The sequence below is a fragment of the Coptis chinensis genome, chromosome 4 (assembly GCF_015680905.1).
Source record: "Coptis chinensis isolate HL-2020 chromosome 4, ASM1568090v1, whole genome shotgun sequence".
Lineage (NCBI taxonomy): Eukaryota > Viridiplantae > Streptophyta > Magnoliopsida > Ranunculales > Ranunculaceae > Coptis > Coptis chinensis.
Genome location: NC_141459.1, coordinates 32,389,215 through 32,404,980, shown reverse-complemented (window position 1 = coordinate 32,404,980; position 15,766 = coordinate 32,389,215). Strand labels below are relative to the sequence as shown.

General features: G+C 39.0%; 1 protein-coding gene across 1 annotated transcript; it reads left to right on the top strand.

Moving 5' to 3' along the window:
• The first annotated feature begins 329 nt into the window (after positions 1-329).
• On the top strand, positions 330-10,261 carry LOC147503231 (Calcium-binding EF hand family protein). The gene is made up of 13 exons (XM_086607994.1): positions 330-772; positions 2,464-3,601; positions 4,699-4,917; positions 5,007-5,233; positions 6,711-6,785; positions 7,157-7,228; positions 7,316-7,414; positions 7,531-7,602; positions 7,675-7,789; positions 7,958-8,026; positions 8,750-9,086; positions 9,224-9,335; positions 9,479-10,261. Exons 1-13 carry the CDS (start codon positions 638-640, stop codon positions 9,965-9,967), a joined length of 3,159 nt encoding a protein of 1,052 aa, XP_086464120.1. The 5' UTR covers positions 330-637; the 3' UTR covers positions 9,968-10,261.
• The last annotated feature ends 5,505 nt before the right edge of the window (positions 10,262-15,766 follow it).

Here is a 15,766-nt window from a genome sequence, read left to right as displayed (position 1 = left end):
ATATACATATGTTGTTAAATTTTTATTGCTTGATTGTTTTTTAAAGAATCTGATTTGCTTATAGGTGCAACTGGGTCATATGTTATTACTGACGAATCTCTGTATTTGCTTATGATAATTGCGGGTTTTTAAAATTTTTATGGCTCGTGTATTTTTTGTCATAGAGTTTGATGTGGATGATTGTTTTCATCATAAAGAAAATGTTTTTTTTCATCAATTAGGTTCCCATGACTACAGTATAAAACCTCCAATCTGGATTCATGCACTAAAAACTAAATAAAAAACAAAAAAATTAGTTAATGTCTGGATCTTTGGATCAGAGAATCATTGTTCATAAAATTAATCAAGGGCACTCTAGTCATTACACAAACATAAATTAAATTTCCACATTCGTCCTTAATTTTTTTGTTCAATTCCATTTTTTTTTTCCTCCCTCTGTTTTCTTCTCCACCAGAAAATCTTCAAATTACTCCCTAATCCGAAATCACATCAATCGAAACTATTAAACACCTATTAATTATCTCAATCCAACGACCAATACAAACTTTTCCATTTCTCCAGCTGAGATCAGACTAAAATCTGGTTGGTTTCGATGATTTGGTGAATTTGGGTTTATAGATCGGGTAATATATAAAGAATGGCTAGGCCAAGTACAGATCTGTTTGATTTGTATTTTAGAAGAGCAGATTTGGATCAGGATGGGAGAATTAGTGGACATGAAGCTGTTGCTTTTTTTCAAGGGGCTGATTTGTCAAAACAAGTTCTTGCTCAGGTAATTTACCTTCCTTGTATAATTAGTTAAACTTTATATCTATTAAGACTATGCTACTTTACTTTAGATAGAGAGAAGGAACTTGAAATGAAGCATTGGAAAGGTTAAGGGTACTTTGTGGCTTGTTTGTAGGATTGATTTGATTAAAGCTTTTGGCCATCTGAGTTGTGATTTTTTTTGGACTATCTCATGAGGATGGGCTTTTGGAAGAAATAAACCTATCCTTTAGTAAATCTAGTGTCTTGCGCTCCCGTTGGCTATGACAAAATAGTATCTAATTCTACAGAACCTTCCAATGATTGGATTAGTACTTATATATAAACTTTTATTGCCCAAAAGTGGATTATATTTATGGTGAAGTTTTTCCCCAAAGCTGGAATGTGTATGCATACGGTCAAATTATTGGGAGAGTTCTACTTCAGGGTTCTATAATGGTTGGGACATAATTGTGGAGAGGAGTGCAGTGCTGTCCAAAGAATGTGACTTGAGCTCTACTGTTGAAGACACATACAAATGGAATGGAGTGCACAGTGTTTGATTGAAGCGATTATATGCTTGTATGGTGTAGTGGAACACGGGGATTGGGTTCTAGTGGAGAGTGGGATGCTCTTGGAATTGGAATCTCTAATTACATTGGAGCGTTGATAGGCGTGGGGAATCTCTAGATGACCAGTCGTCATTCAGAGACAAGAAATGCGCAAGGCAGACGTTGTGTAAAAGACACAGTAGTGGATGTGGGGATTCTTTGGACTGGGATACCCTGGTGAGGCAGGTACAGGAAGTTGCTTGCAGACAATAACTTATAATTTACTAAGGAAAGAAAGCCCATAACATGCTTAATGCGGATTATGATTGCTTGTTGTGTGATAACTAGTTGAGACCCATGGTTCTACCACTTGTGACACAGAGATGACGCCTTCGAGACTTTCCGGCGCACTTGCAAAGCACAGAATGCACACACATACGCACGCATTAATTCCAAAATAGTGATGTTCATACTGATCTCATTTGAAAACCTTGTTGAGAGTTTTCAAACGTATAAGTTTAGTTGAAATCTGATAAGCAGGTCAAAAGTTTTGGGATTTTCATATTTGAAATTAGTTTACCTTTCAATGAGCATTTAGAATATCATAGTTCCGTTCTTGTGCTGTCCTTGCAGCTTTAGAATATCATAGTTCCATTCTTGTGCTGTCCTTGCAGCTTTAGAATATCATAGTTCTGTTCTTGTGTTGTCACAGCCATGATATACTTTTTCAAATTACATCAACATTAAGAAAATCAAACAGAAACTTGTCTCCTAGGAACAAGAACCCAAACATACCCCTAATAACCTATTGGCCTATTTACTACCTAACACAGCAACAAGGAAGTAGATTACAAAGTTTAATTGTTCATAGCGGTTATATTGGAAAAGTCACGTTTAGAGTTTTCCAAATGTTTATGTTTTGTCGAAATCCCATTTGCAGACAAATACGCCTCATCTTCTAAGCTATTAGTAACTTACTACTTTAGTTTATCATAGATCCATTCTTCTGGTGGCCTTCTAGATTTGTTCTTTTCTTCCCCCTGGCTATTTAGTTTAGTTTATTTTAGCTTGAATTTTCCTGCTTTTCTGTGTTTTCTATGAACCACTTTAGTTACTTGCTCAGAACTGATTGCTTTAGTTATAATTCTGTTGTCTCTGTTGACAGATATGGGATCGTGCTGATCAGAGGCGAACTGGTTTCCTTGGTAGAACAGAGTTCTACAATGCTCTTAAACTTGTAACTGTGGCACAAAGTAAGCGAGAGTTAACCCCAGATATTGTTAATGCGGCATTGTTTGGTCCTGCTGCAGCTAAAATCCCTGCTCCCAAGATAAATCTTGCAGCCGTACCTGCACCACATGTAAGTTCAGTCACTGCAGCTCCTGCACCTCAGATGGGTGCAGTTGGTGGAACTGCACAACAAAATGTTGGATTCAGAGCGCCACAAGTAGTTCCAAACACAAACGTGAGCCAGCAGTATTTTCCCTCTCAGGGCAATCAGTTCATGAGGCCACCTCAATCCATCTCTGGTGGTGCTAGTACGGTTCCAGCACAGAGTGTTGTTGGTCAAGGACCACCGAGGGGGGTTACTATGGGGCCTCCTCGTCCTCCCACTTCGAATGTCTCAACTGATTGGCTTGGTGCAAGAACAGGGGCTACTCCTGGAGGTGCGCCCTCACAAGTACCTAATAGAGGGGTTACTCCGTCCGTGGCTTTTGATGGATTTGGACTAGGATCATCAGGGACAACACCTTCATTACCACCTAGACCACAACAGACACCTGTGCTGGCACCTTCAGTTGCACCATCGTCTCAGCCTGCACCTAAGGATTCTAAAGCAATAGTTGTTTCTGGAAATGGATTTGCTTCTGATTCGATGTTTGGGGATGATGTGTTTAATGCAGCCCCCGTTCAGTTAAAGCAAGAAGTCTCTACACCTACATTTTCTGCGAACAGTTTACCTGTCGCATCAGCAAGTGCTCCAGTAACTACTTTGCCTAAGCAGAGTTCACTAGATTCACTGCAAAGCGCATTTGCTATGCAGCCTCCAGGCGGTCAGCTACAACGTGTCCAGTCAGGTGTTAAACAGAACCAACAGATGCCAGTTCCGAGTACATCCGCTTTTGCTTCTGGGCCTCCAGTCGGAGCTGGGAACACCCAGTCCCAGTCTCCTTGGCCAAGGATGACTCAATCTGATATTCAGAAATATACTAAAGTGTTTGTGGAAGTGGACACAGATCGAGACGGGAAGATTACTGGTGAGCAGGCGCGCAACCTATTTTTGAGCTGGAGACTGCAAAGAGGTATGGAGAAACTCTCTGCCCCATAATATATATGGATATATGCATTAGCGTTAGTTCCTTGTGCTTCTTACACTCATTGGCATGTATTCTTCCCACACTGGTATGGCTCTGACACCCATGTTGTTGTGACATGTTACTGCATCTTTTTATTGGAAAGTGGTGATGCAAATCAGGGTTCAGGATAGATGCAAGATATATGTTGTGTCTGCCTGCCTCTTTGTGTGTCCTATTACCCCAAGATCATTCAAGTAATTAGGCTTTAGTGTCAAAGAGATGATGGTAGAAACTATGTTAGGATGAAATAAAGACCGTCATATTTCTCTCCTTGGGAACGACCCATAGGATATACAGCCACATTTCTTACTGGATCAGTTAGTTGCAAATTGCTCTTTAGTAATCAATGAACGATTCATATCTTTGTTGTGAATATCAGATTTGCCAGTAATCAATGAATATCAATATCATACTGGATCCAGTAAGAAAAGAGCAAATTGCAAAAGACTCGTACAGTTTCATCAATATCATACTGGCAAATACACGAGTGGCTGATAATTGACCTTGTCACTTTTGCATAAGATGTGGCAATTTGGACTAGTAATATTGTTTCTCTATTCACTCACTGTAAATTTTCTGAACCTTTTTGTAAGTACAGCAAGGCTCAAATTGGGAAGGTTCCCAATTTTTAATACTATGTGACTGCCCTGTCACCTGCAGAAACTAATTATACTTGATCGACTAAGTTATTTGTTTGTGTTGCAAATTTCACTTCCAAACTCCATTGTTAACATTTCAAACCTGCAACCAGCTTCTTCTATACTCTAACGCGAGATTGAATAACTCCTTGAATATGCAATTGTTGACTCTAGGATAGTTCCCAAGAGATGGAGTTATTAATTTTTCATGTTATGTATGAGGTTTATTTTCACCCTTTTGACATCCTCTGCATGATTTGTGAGTTGATTGAAGCAATAGTTAGTGACTTAGTGTTCCATTTTCCTCTTAATTCATTTGTGCATATATTGTTTCTTTAGATCAGTATTGGATCACATTGTGATTACATTTGTTGTCATTAATATACTTTTATTGTCAACTCTCAGAGGTTTTAAAGCAGGTGTGGGACTTATCGGATCAAGATAATGACAGCATGCTCTCACTGAGAGAGTTCTGTACTGCACTTTATTTGATGGAGCGCTATAGGGAAGGCCGTCCTCTTCCAGCTGTACTTCCAAGCAATATCATGGTTGACGAGACACTTTTACCTAGCACACGCCAACCAACAGCTGCATATGGAAATGCAGCATGGGGACATGCTCCTGGTATGTCCCCATGCTTTATTTCGTGTTGTGAAATTTTATTTCAAGCTAACCATATTTCGGGATTTAGAGCTCATCCATTTTCTGATTAGGTTTGCACCAACAACATGGGATGCCTGGTGTACAGCAAAGGATGCCTACAACTGGAGGCAGGCCACCGATCCCAACTCCTATCCAGTCACAGGTTGATGGGCCTAAGTCCAATCAGCAAAAATCAAGAGTACCAGTGTTGGAAAAGCATCTTGTAAACCAACTCAGTAACGAAGAGCAAAGTTCACTGAACTCAAAGTTGCATGAGGCAACAGAAGCGGATAAAAAGGTACCACTATTGCCTACTCCTGTTCATCCCCGAGCGTTTAATCAATGAACAATTCATATCTTTGTTGTGAATATCTTCATCTTGTTGAAACAATTCAACTACATAAAAGCTAAGTAACGTGGACACTTCATATTCTTTAAAAAATCCGTGTCGGACACACAGACATGTTGTGCATACGATTTTAAACTCACCCTAAAAGATTAAGAAAATAATTTAATAAAATAGTTACAACTCCATGATATGCCACTTCTGTTGTTATTTATATTTGTGGGGCGCTTTGTAAGGTTTTGAGTCCAAGAATTGGTTGTGTTACTAAAGAATAGTTATAGCTTGCTTTTTAATTAGTTGTGTCCTCGTGTCCTACATCCTATATGTCCACTTGTCGGTCACTGTATATCCGCACTGGACACCGAGATGAGTGTCCGTGTCAATGTGACTTGGCATATATACGTAACCATCCAGATTATTGTGTCAGATAGAATATGTACTTATGTATAAGTAACAAAACTTAAATGTTTATTGACATTTTAACCTGAGAACCTTGTTACAATGGTCTGTAATTTTAATCTTATTTATAGGCTTTCAGCTTTACATACTTCTTATGCTGTTTTTTTTTTTTTTTTTTGATGGGTAAGCCTGTTTTAAATGAGATCAGTAACTCTTTGATGCTGGCGGGGTTCGAGCTCCAGACCTCTGGTATCATCACCCAAAGGTTTTACCGACTTTGCTAGTCGGCACATGCCTTATGCTGTATCTTTGATATGTATTAACTATTTGTAAGTCTAATAAGTACTGATTGAGTCTAAATTTGGTTTCTATACCAACAAAAAGTCTAAATTTGATTCATAACAATAACAACAATATTTTTCCATTAGCAATAAAGAAACTCATATAAATCAAGAGCCTCCATACGATGAGATATTATGCCTTTTTTTTTAATACTTTTCCTGCTAATCCAAAAATATTATTTTGGCAATAACATAAGCCTTAGTAGCCTCCTAATCTTGGTAACAACAAATATAGCATACAATTTGGGCCGATGCAGGTAGAGGAGCCTTGGCAACATAATATTGGAAGCTATAAAAATCAGACAACTTTGGGCTAAAAGCCTAAAACCCTTAGCATGTGTACATCTTTCTTGCTAGTTAAGCTTTTTTAGCTGCCTAGTTTTCTTCTACTGCTGTCTGAATTTTCAAGTTCCAATTATATTATATATTTATATTATATGATAACATGTAATGATGGTATTAAAAATATCTGTGAAGTTGCAAGGCATTTTCAAGTATAACATAGATGATCAATTGAGCGTACGAGATGATTTTAGCTATTTCATGTTTGTTGGTTAAAATGGGTGCACATGTGTGTGCCCTTGACTTTTGATATATCGCAGTTGGATTGTTCATCTTTTATATGTATTAGATGGTTCTTGGACATTTTTGGAAGAAATTTAATGATGTATCTGACTTTCTTTATTTAGGTGGAAGAATTGGAGAAGGAGATTCTCGATTCTAGAGAGAAGATTGAATTCTATCGCACCAAAATGCAAGAACTTGTGAGTGACATGTACCAGATATTTGAGATATATCTAGATTCTATTAAATTCAGTTTTACTTTTCCAATTGCACGATCAACTCACACTTTTTATGCAAAGAGTAATCTATTGGCTAGATCCAGGAAAGGGTAAAATTATTGAATAACTGATTGGCCTTTGAATGTTGTGCTACAACTGCATTGAATCATTTACCAGGAAATACAGTTTTTTTTACGGACCATGAGATACAAAATGCAGTTAAAACCAAATGGAACCTTTTTAACTCTTTTATTTATTTATTTATTTTATGGGTGTGGTGTGTTTGGAACCATTATGCTCTCATTGCCCATTGGGTTCTTGAATAATTACTTGCCAATCATCTCATTTATCAGGTTCTCTATAAGAGCAGATGTGACAATCGACTCAATGAGATAACAGAGAGGGCTTCAACTGATAAGCGAGAGGTACCTTCTTAAAGTAACTAGGAGGAACGTTTATCTTTTACCCTATATTTGAAGCTATCAGTGCAATGAGATTTTATTATTTTATAGGTCGAGTCACTTGGAAAGAAATATGAAGAGAAATACAAACAAGTTGGTGATGTTGCTTCAAAATTAACTATCGAGGAGGCAACGTATCGCGACATTCATGTAAATCTCTCTCTCTCTGTCTCTCTCTCTCACACACACACACACACACACACACACACACACACACAGTTTGGTTTTGATGTTATAAGTGATGTTTGATGATAATGTATATGTAGGAGAGAAAGATGGAGTTATATAATGCTATTGTCAAAATGGAACAAGGTGGCAGTGCAGATGGAATTCTTCAGGTTAATTATGCTTCAGATTAGATTGTAGAAACTCAAGGAAATATGTTTGGCACTAATTCACTGTATTTACAGGTTCGTGCAGATCGCATACAATCTGAGCTTGAGGAGTTAGTGAAGGCTTTGAGTGAACGGTGCAAGAAATATGGATTGCGAGTGAAGCCAACTGCTCTAGTGGAACTTCCATTTGGTACCAAATAAGCAAATGAACTTGGTTTTAGTTTTGATCGGACAATCTTTTTTATTTTCTGTTCATGAAGAGCAGTGGGAGTCTTTTGAGTGCCTTTCCCTGATTACATTCATTTTGTTTAGCTGAAAGGCTTGAACTATATTGATTTTGATTTGTTCTCTTGTTAAGGTTGGCAACCGGGAATTCAAGAGGGGGCAGCAGACTGGGATGAAGATTGGGATAAATTTGAAGATGAAGGTGTGCATTAGAATAGTTTTCATGTCGGTTACAGTATACATGGCCTTTAAGTATAGGTGTTAAAAGTCTAACTGTGTTTCCCTTCACATTCTCAGTATACATGGCCTTTTAAGTGATAGGAAAAAGTCTAGTTGTGTTTTTCTTCACATTCTCTCGTTAGTGCTCTATGTTGAAGTTTATTGGTGTTTTATTAATTTTTTTTTGGGTTAACTAGCAACTGAAAATGACACCATTGCCCTCACCTACATAAAATTGAATGTTTTCTTCTTGAAAACAGTGAGGGCATTGGTGTCATTTTCAGTTGTTTGACTTGACCCAAGTTGATGACATCACTGCCCTCACCTACATAAAATTGAATGTTTTATTCTTGAAAACAGTGAGGGCAGTGGTGTCATTTTCAGTTGCTTGACTTGACCCAAGTTGACTGTCTTTGGGGAGGGGGGAGACCCTGCTTGGCTTGACCCAAGTTGATGACACCACTGCCCTCACCTACATAAAATTGAATGTTTTCTTCTTGAAAACAGTGAGGGCAGTGGTGCCATTTTCAGTTGCTTGACTTGACCCAAGTTGACCGTGTCTTTGGGGAGGGGGGAGACCCTAATTTACCATCTAGTGGAGGGGAAATCCTAATTGGGTCATCTATTTCTTTTAATTTGAGAATTTTACATGTAGATGTTCACTCAACTTCATAATAATTTCTTGATGGATCATGTACGCTTTCAGGATTTACATTTGTTAAGGAGCTTACTGTCGATGTGCAAAACGTCATTGCTCCCCCAAAGGAAAAGTCTAAATCTGTTTGGAAAGAGAAGGGCCCTGTAGATGAGGGTTTAACATCCTCAACTGCTGAGGGTGAAGTAGAGAAGCCATCTAATACAAGTGAGCGGGTACACGAGGATGGATCCATATATGCCCATAGTGAAGATGAAACAGCTAGAAGCCTGCCGGGAAGTCCAGCAGGAAGGAGTACGCTCGAAAGCCCGTCTCAGGAATTCAGAGAGAACCATTTTGGGAAGAGCATTGACGTGGATGCTCCATTCCATGCTAAAGAAAGCCACAGGTATGGGTCTATTACATATTTTGGGTGAGTGGACCTTGTTGTGCTAGGGCAGATTATCCTTGATAGCAGGTCTGCTGTTCCTTTATTTGCTGTTGCCTTAGTTTATCATGTAAGCTGAGCTATGATCCCTTATGCAGTGACGACCATGGTGGTGCTGAATCCACAATCTCTGGGGACAAAAGCTTTGATGAACCTACATGGGGTACTTTTGACACTACTGATGATACAGATTCAATATGGGGATCTAAGGTTAGTTTCCATTTTCCAGTGTCATTGCCAGTAGACGTGTAACCATGTTTGATGCTCCTTATTGTACTTCTGTTACCTATGCTAACAGATTGTGACCATGTCAGCTGTCATCCTAGAATGTTCTAACTGTTATTTTATTGCAGGAGATGGATAATGACAGGAACAGAGATAGTTCTTTCTTTGGCTCAAGTGACTTTGGCCTAAATCCGATAAGAACAGACTCCCCGCATGCAGATAGCTTGTTTGGGAAGAAGAGCCCATTTAATTTTGCCGATTCTGTTCCTGGAACTCCGTTTTTTAATAGCAATTCCCCTAGGATGTATGGTGAGGGGTCCGAGGACCACTCTTTCGACACCTTCTCTAGGTTTGATTCCTTCAGTATGACTGACAGTGGGTTTTTTCCTCCACGCGAAAGCCTTGCAAGATTCGACTCCATCTGCAGCAACTCTGAACAGAGTCATGCATTTGCATCTTTTGATGATGTAGACCCTTTTGGTTCAAGTGGACCATTTAAGACATCTTCAGAAACCCCTAGGAGAGGTTCAGATGGGGACCCTTTTGGTTCAACTGGACCATTTAAGACATCTTCGGAAACCCCTAGGAGAGGTTCAGATGGCTGGAGTGCTTTTTAGCAAGGAAGTTTAATAGCTTAAAAATGTCCAGTCTTTTTCTCATCTATACATTTTTCGTGTGAGGTTTTGTTCGTGGGTATGTTGGGTAGGTATTCTTGTGTGCTATATAATTTGCAACAATGATTGGATAGTTGTAGTGTTTGGGATTGACTCGTCCCTTTGTATTTCTGCATATTTTTGGTTTGTTAGGATGGAATTTGTTTCTTTTCCACCCCTTTCCCCATCTCTTTCCTTCCCTGCTTTGTTCACGTACCGAATATTCTTTATACCATATATGTTCCTTATTGTTTGTGATTTGGGAGTACAGTTGAGATGAATGTGGTTGCCAATCTTCTTCTTGTTTATTTCTCTTCCCGGTGTATTCAGCGCATGATGGGTTAATTTTATTTCTGTCTTCATTCTTTCAGTATTAGGGGGGCAACTTGCAGGCATAAATCTAACTCTCGGTAGTTTTGAGCATGGATTTTTATGTCTTGGGTTGGGCTCCGGTTGGAAGAGTGAAATTTGACACAGCAATTTTGAGTTTTGAAATACACTGTACCTGTTATTGACATGACATCCTGAAATTCATCAACAGCAAACGACATTAGATGAACCAACTGTTTCTGTAGTTTGAGTTCAGCATTTAGAGCCTTCCCAATGCAAGTCAATATTTTCCCCTTCTTATCACCTCCACATAGGCAGTATTTCTCCTTTTTATCACTGTTTTGGTGAAAAGCAAGGTGAAGTTACCCAATGTAAAAGTGAATATTAATCTTCGGACGGGATGTTGGATTCCATCTGGACGTAAAAATTGAAAAAACGCTCCGGACGGAATGAATTATGTCTGAAATTTAAAAAAAAAAGTCGAAAAATCATGCGAGACAGAATGAAACATTCCGTCCGAAGTTCACAAGTTAGCCATTATCTTGGTAGAAGATTTCACCCTGGTAATGACTTGGGAAAATAGTCACCCTCGTTTTCACCTCTGCATTGGGCACTGGATTTGAACAAAAAGGAGGTGAAAATTTTCACGTTTCCTTCTTTTTCATCCGCATTGGGAATGCTCTTAGGAAACAGTAAAATGATGAGCAACTTCTTCTACATTGACTTACGAGTTCAGCAAATATTTCAACAACAATTTTTTTTTTAATAATGGGTTGATTCAGGCTCATAATGTTAAATTATTGGTTTCCATGCTTTGTGTTTTAACTCAATCAAAATGTGAAGTGTTTTAAGTTTTAACTCGATCAAAATGTGAAGTTAGAAAATATTCTGACATCTGGGGTTTGCTACATGGATTTTACACTGGATTTGGTTATGTTTTAGTTTAATTAGGAACTAAAATTTCACTTTTCATTAAAGAGAATGTAGCGCATAAGGTGATGCATTACACCTCACCTCACAGCTCAACAAGACAATCACTTGGGCAAAGTAGCAAAGCGCAATAGTCCATACATATAAAATGTACCTTTAATCCATTCGTCTACATTTAAGTGAACTGGACCTGTAAGTAAGTAGCAATTTAAGATAAAAAGGCATGAATTCTTTTTATTTTCTCAGGAACCCAAAATTTGAGTTGAAATATGAACATATAATTATTGAAACAATCACAACAGAAACTCACTTAAATTCATTACAAAAAATTTCTCCATAATATTCATCCACTATGCACAACTGCATCTTGGGGAGAAGATCACTAAGGAGCCATTGAGACATATGCATATAGGCCTCCTGTGTGAGATGAATGCCATCCCAATGAATCCTCTGTGCGGGATTTGGACATACCGGAACACCTGGAAGTCCACACATCTGGCTGGTGTTGAAATTGTACAGGCCTCCTACTCCACAACACGCTTTCATTAGGGAAGTGCCATCAAATCCGAGTAAAGGAGCTTTCATTAGGGAAGTGCCATCAAATCCGAGTAAAGGAGCACGACGGAGGACTGACTGAAAGGCCGTATACTAATCCCCGTATAGTATCACTACCCGTGGGTATTCTCTTCTTAGTTGCGGAAGAGCTCCCCGCAGGTAGTCGTTGTGATACACTGCAAATTCGTTTAGACTCCTCAGGCAATTGGTGTCATCATACGCACTAGGGTCGTTGCTAGGGAAGGATGTGAGGTAAATTGGTATACATCCAATGGGAAAATTTCCAGGCACAACAACACGCACCGCACCAACATGAATCACTTGTCTCACAGCGTTTGTTATCCCACTAACGACTTGGGGCACATAGCTTCTAATCTCCTCAACTGGTTTGTGTTGGAAAAAAGCATTGTTATAGTCGTTTCCACCAACCTCCCCAAGAAACACGAGGGAACGTCTAAGCCGTTGTGTGCATGCACCAGGAGTGCGACAGGTACGAATGAGATGGTCTCTAAACCATTGAAGTTGCACACTGAGGGGACGATTGAGCCTAGTCACGGTGATGTTTCTCGAGGTGAAAAAAGAAGTATCAAGGGTACTACCAGCCACTGCAAAATTTACCCCTTGTTGGACGCTAGCAGTACGGTCTAGGTAAGGGTTGAGATGTGGCAGTCCGAGTGCCGTGGCTATGTAATCGATCATCAGTAAACCATTGGAGCTTCTTCCTGTAGGCCTCCGGATGGTTTCACCGTAAGGAAAATGTGAAGAAGAGGTTCTTGCACCAGCAGCCCAAGTCGGATTAGATTCCCGACATCAGAAATAGAATCCCCGAACTGATATATTGGACTGGAATGGGCATATCCCGTTGTTATTATTTCTAGGAGGACCAGCAGCTAAAACACCAGAACAAGAAGTTGTTATCAACGTGAACAGCAAGAACACGGAGAGAATTGAAGAAGACACTGTATTGTTTTGGAGAAAGTAATATCATATGAGAAAGGCATTGGTGCCTCGAGTACACTTTTATAGAGGAAGCTATTTGTCTTTGTCCGAACAGGAATTGGAGATTAAAAGAGAAAGCATTTATATTTCCTTATCCGAATAGGAATAGCTGTTGGTTTTTATAATCCTAAACGTTGTCGAACTAGCTAGGCAAACGTAGTTCAAAGGAAAGTGCTAATCCTTCCTAACATTTTTTCTAGCAACGCATATTCTCTGCTATCCAACCTATTGTTCTAGTACGTCTCTGTGCGTTCTTAGTACATGTCTGTCTTTGGTAAATCTCATGGTGTCCAGCGTCTTGCTCCGTGGTACTTAAGCTGATGTGTTCTTCACACAGTTTCTCCTTAAATTAGCCATGAAGAACGCAAACAAATCGATCAGGATGTCGTTCTCGCATGGTTAATGAGCAATTAACGACTTGGTATTGGACAAACAATGGAATGGGATGGTTGGACCAGGGACATGAACGAGCAATGTGGACGCTTTCTTACCAAAGAATGTGAAGTTTTACTGTCAGTCTGTCACTTAAAAAGCTTACTCTTATTTCTCTTGATCCCAGAAATGAAATTTAGTCCTATAGGGACCTATCCTATATAGGATAAATGGCAGGTTTTATTGGGGAAAACGATACCAATCGATCTCCACTAAGATCGCTTAAATATGAACACTCTAAATTCCAATAAAAAAAATCTAAATTTTCACTACAACCAACAACTATAAACCTAAGCTATGGAATTAACTATCACAAACAAACAATAGCAATATAAATTACTTATTACAATGAGACGCAAAATATAACGTGGTTTGGCTAATGATGCCTACTTCCACAAGAACAAATCCGTTTACAAGTGTGAGAAGGAAGATTACAATCACTCCTTTCAAGTCTCTCCAAACTTACTAGATCTCTCTTCATTAATATCTCTAAGCTTTATCTCTTTGCATTCTCTAAATTTTGTTTGCTCACAAAATTGGTTTCTCTCAAAGATTTATGTTACACCAAAACCTAACTTTGGTTTATAGTGTTTTGAAATTTCAACACATCTGTGAAATTTCGGTTCCAAACGACATGCCAATGTCAAAATATCAAGTCCCGAACAACATCGTGAGGTCGGGCTGATATTGCTCCAAACAATGTGTGCAGATCGTGGAAACTCAATTCCAGGAGCATTAACTTCAAACGATGCAAGCTTCTTCCCAAAACGATGCCATGGGGTTGTCCAACTTCATACTAGTTCGATGTCACCATGGTGAGGGACCCCAACAATCTCCCTCTCTCGAAACCATGAGAGGGGTACTCCACACATTCTCGAATTAACAAGAGAAGTGTGCACAACAAACATCAAACTTGCTTTTCGGCAAAACTTTGGTCATCCATATCCGACTCGTTCTTGTCGGTATGGATCTTCTCAATACACAATTGCTTCTCTTTGAGAACTTTTCTAATCCAATGATAACGCACATGTATGTGCTTGAATCTAGAATGAAAACTCGGATTTTTGCTCATATGGATGATGCTTTGACTTTCACAAAGAACTACAAACTGTTTCTGCTTTAGCTTTAGTTCATTGAAAAACCTCTTCATCCATAACATCTCTTTGCAACACTCAGTGGCTGCAATATACTCGGCTTCTGTAGTGGAGATCGAAGGCAACACATTTTTGCAACTTCGATTGCCAAGAAATTGCTCTTCCTACAAGTAAACAGATAACCGAAGTGGACTTTATCGAGTCAACATCACTTGCCATGTCTGTATTTGTGTAGCTTTCAAGTAAGGCCTTACTCCCACTAAAACACAAACACTCCTTTGAGATATCTCAATATCCACTTAACATCTTCCCAATGCTCTTTACCCGGATTTGATAGAAATTGGCTTACGACACTACTGGCGAAAATAATATCCGGTCTTGTACACACTATTGCGCCCACTACGGATGCATAATGAATCTTTTGCATTTCTTTCTTCTCATGCTCATCCTTCGGACACATATATTTGGTCATGCAGAATTGGCCACCAAGCGGACAACTGACTGGCTTCGCTTGATCCATATTGAATTTCTTCAACACCCTCTCAATATAGCTTTCTTGAGAAAGCCATAACTTCCCACTCTTTTTGTCATGAGTGATCCGCATACCGAGTATTTGCTATTTGTTTGACCCAAATCCTTCATCTCAAAAGACTTACTCAAGTCTTTCTTCAACTTGAATATCTTGTTGATGTTTTGGCCAACTATCAACATATCATCCACATACAACAAGAGCACTATGAAATCTCCATCTGGAAACTTCTGAACAAACACACAATGATCGGATATAGACTTCTTATAGCCTTGCTTCACCATGAAGGACTCAAACTTCATGTATCACTATCTCGGTGCCTGCTTCAAGCCATACAAACTCTTTCTTAGTATGCATACCAAATGCTCCATGCCTCTGACCTTAAAACCCTCTAGCTGGTCTATGTAGACATCTTCCTCAATATCACCATGAAGAAAAACTATATTGACATCTAGTTGCTCAACCTTTAGGTTCATATTTGCAACTTAACCAAACCCAATATTACCCTGATAGAAGTCATCTTAACTACATGAGAGAAAATTTCATCAAAGTTTGACCGAATCCCTTCACAACAAGATGAGCTTTGTGCCTTGGCCGGATGTGGATTATTTTCTTCATGCTTAACTTTGAAGATCTACTTATTTTTTAGAACTTTTCTTCCTTTTGATTTCTTAACTAAGTCATAAGTGTGATTCTTATGCAAAGAACACATCTTGTCTTGCATGACCTTGAACCACTTCTCTTTGTCTATACCTTCAAAAGCATCTTGATAGTATATAGGTTTTCCACCATCAGATAGTAAAACATACGTATGTGGTGGGTACCTTGTTGAAGCTTGTCTTTCTCTCTTGGATCTCCTCACCTCATCTTCTTGTGGCTCAGGAGGATGCACTT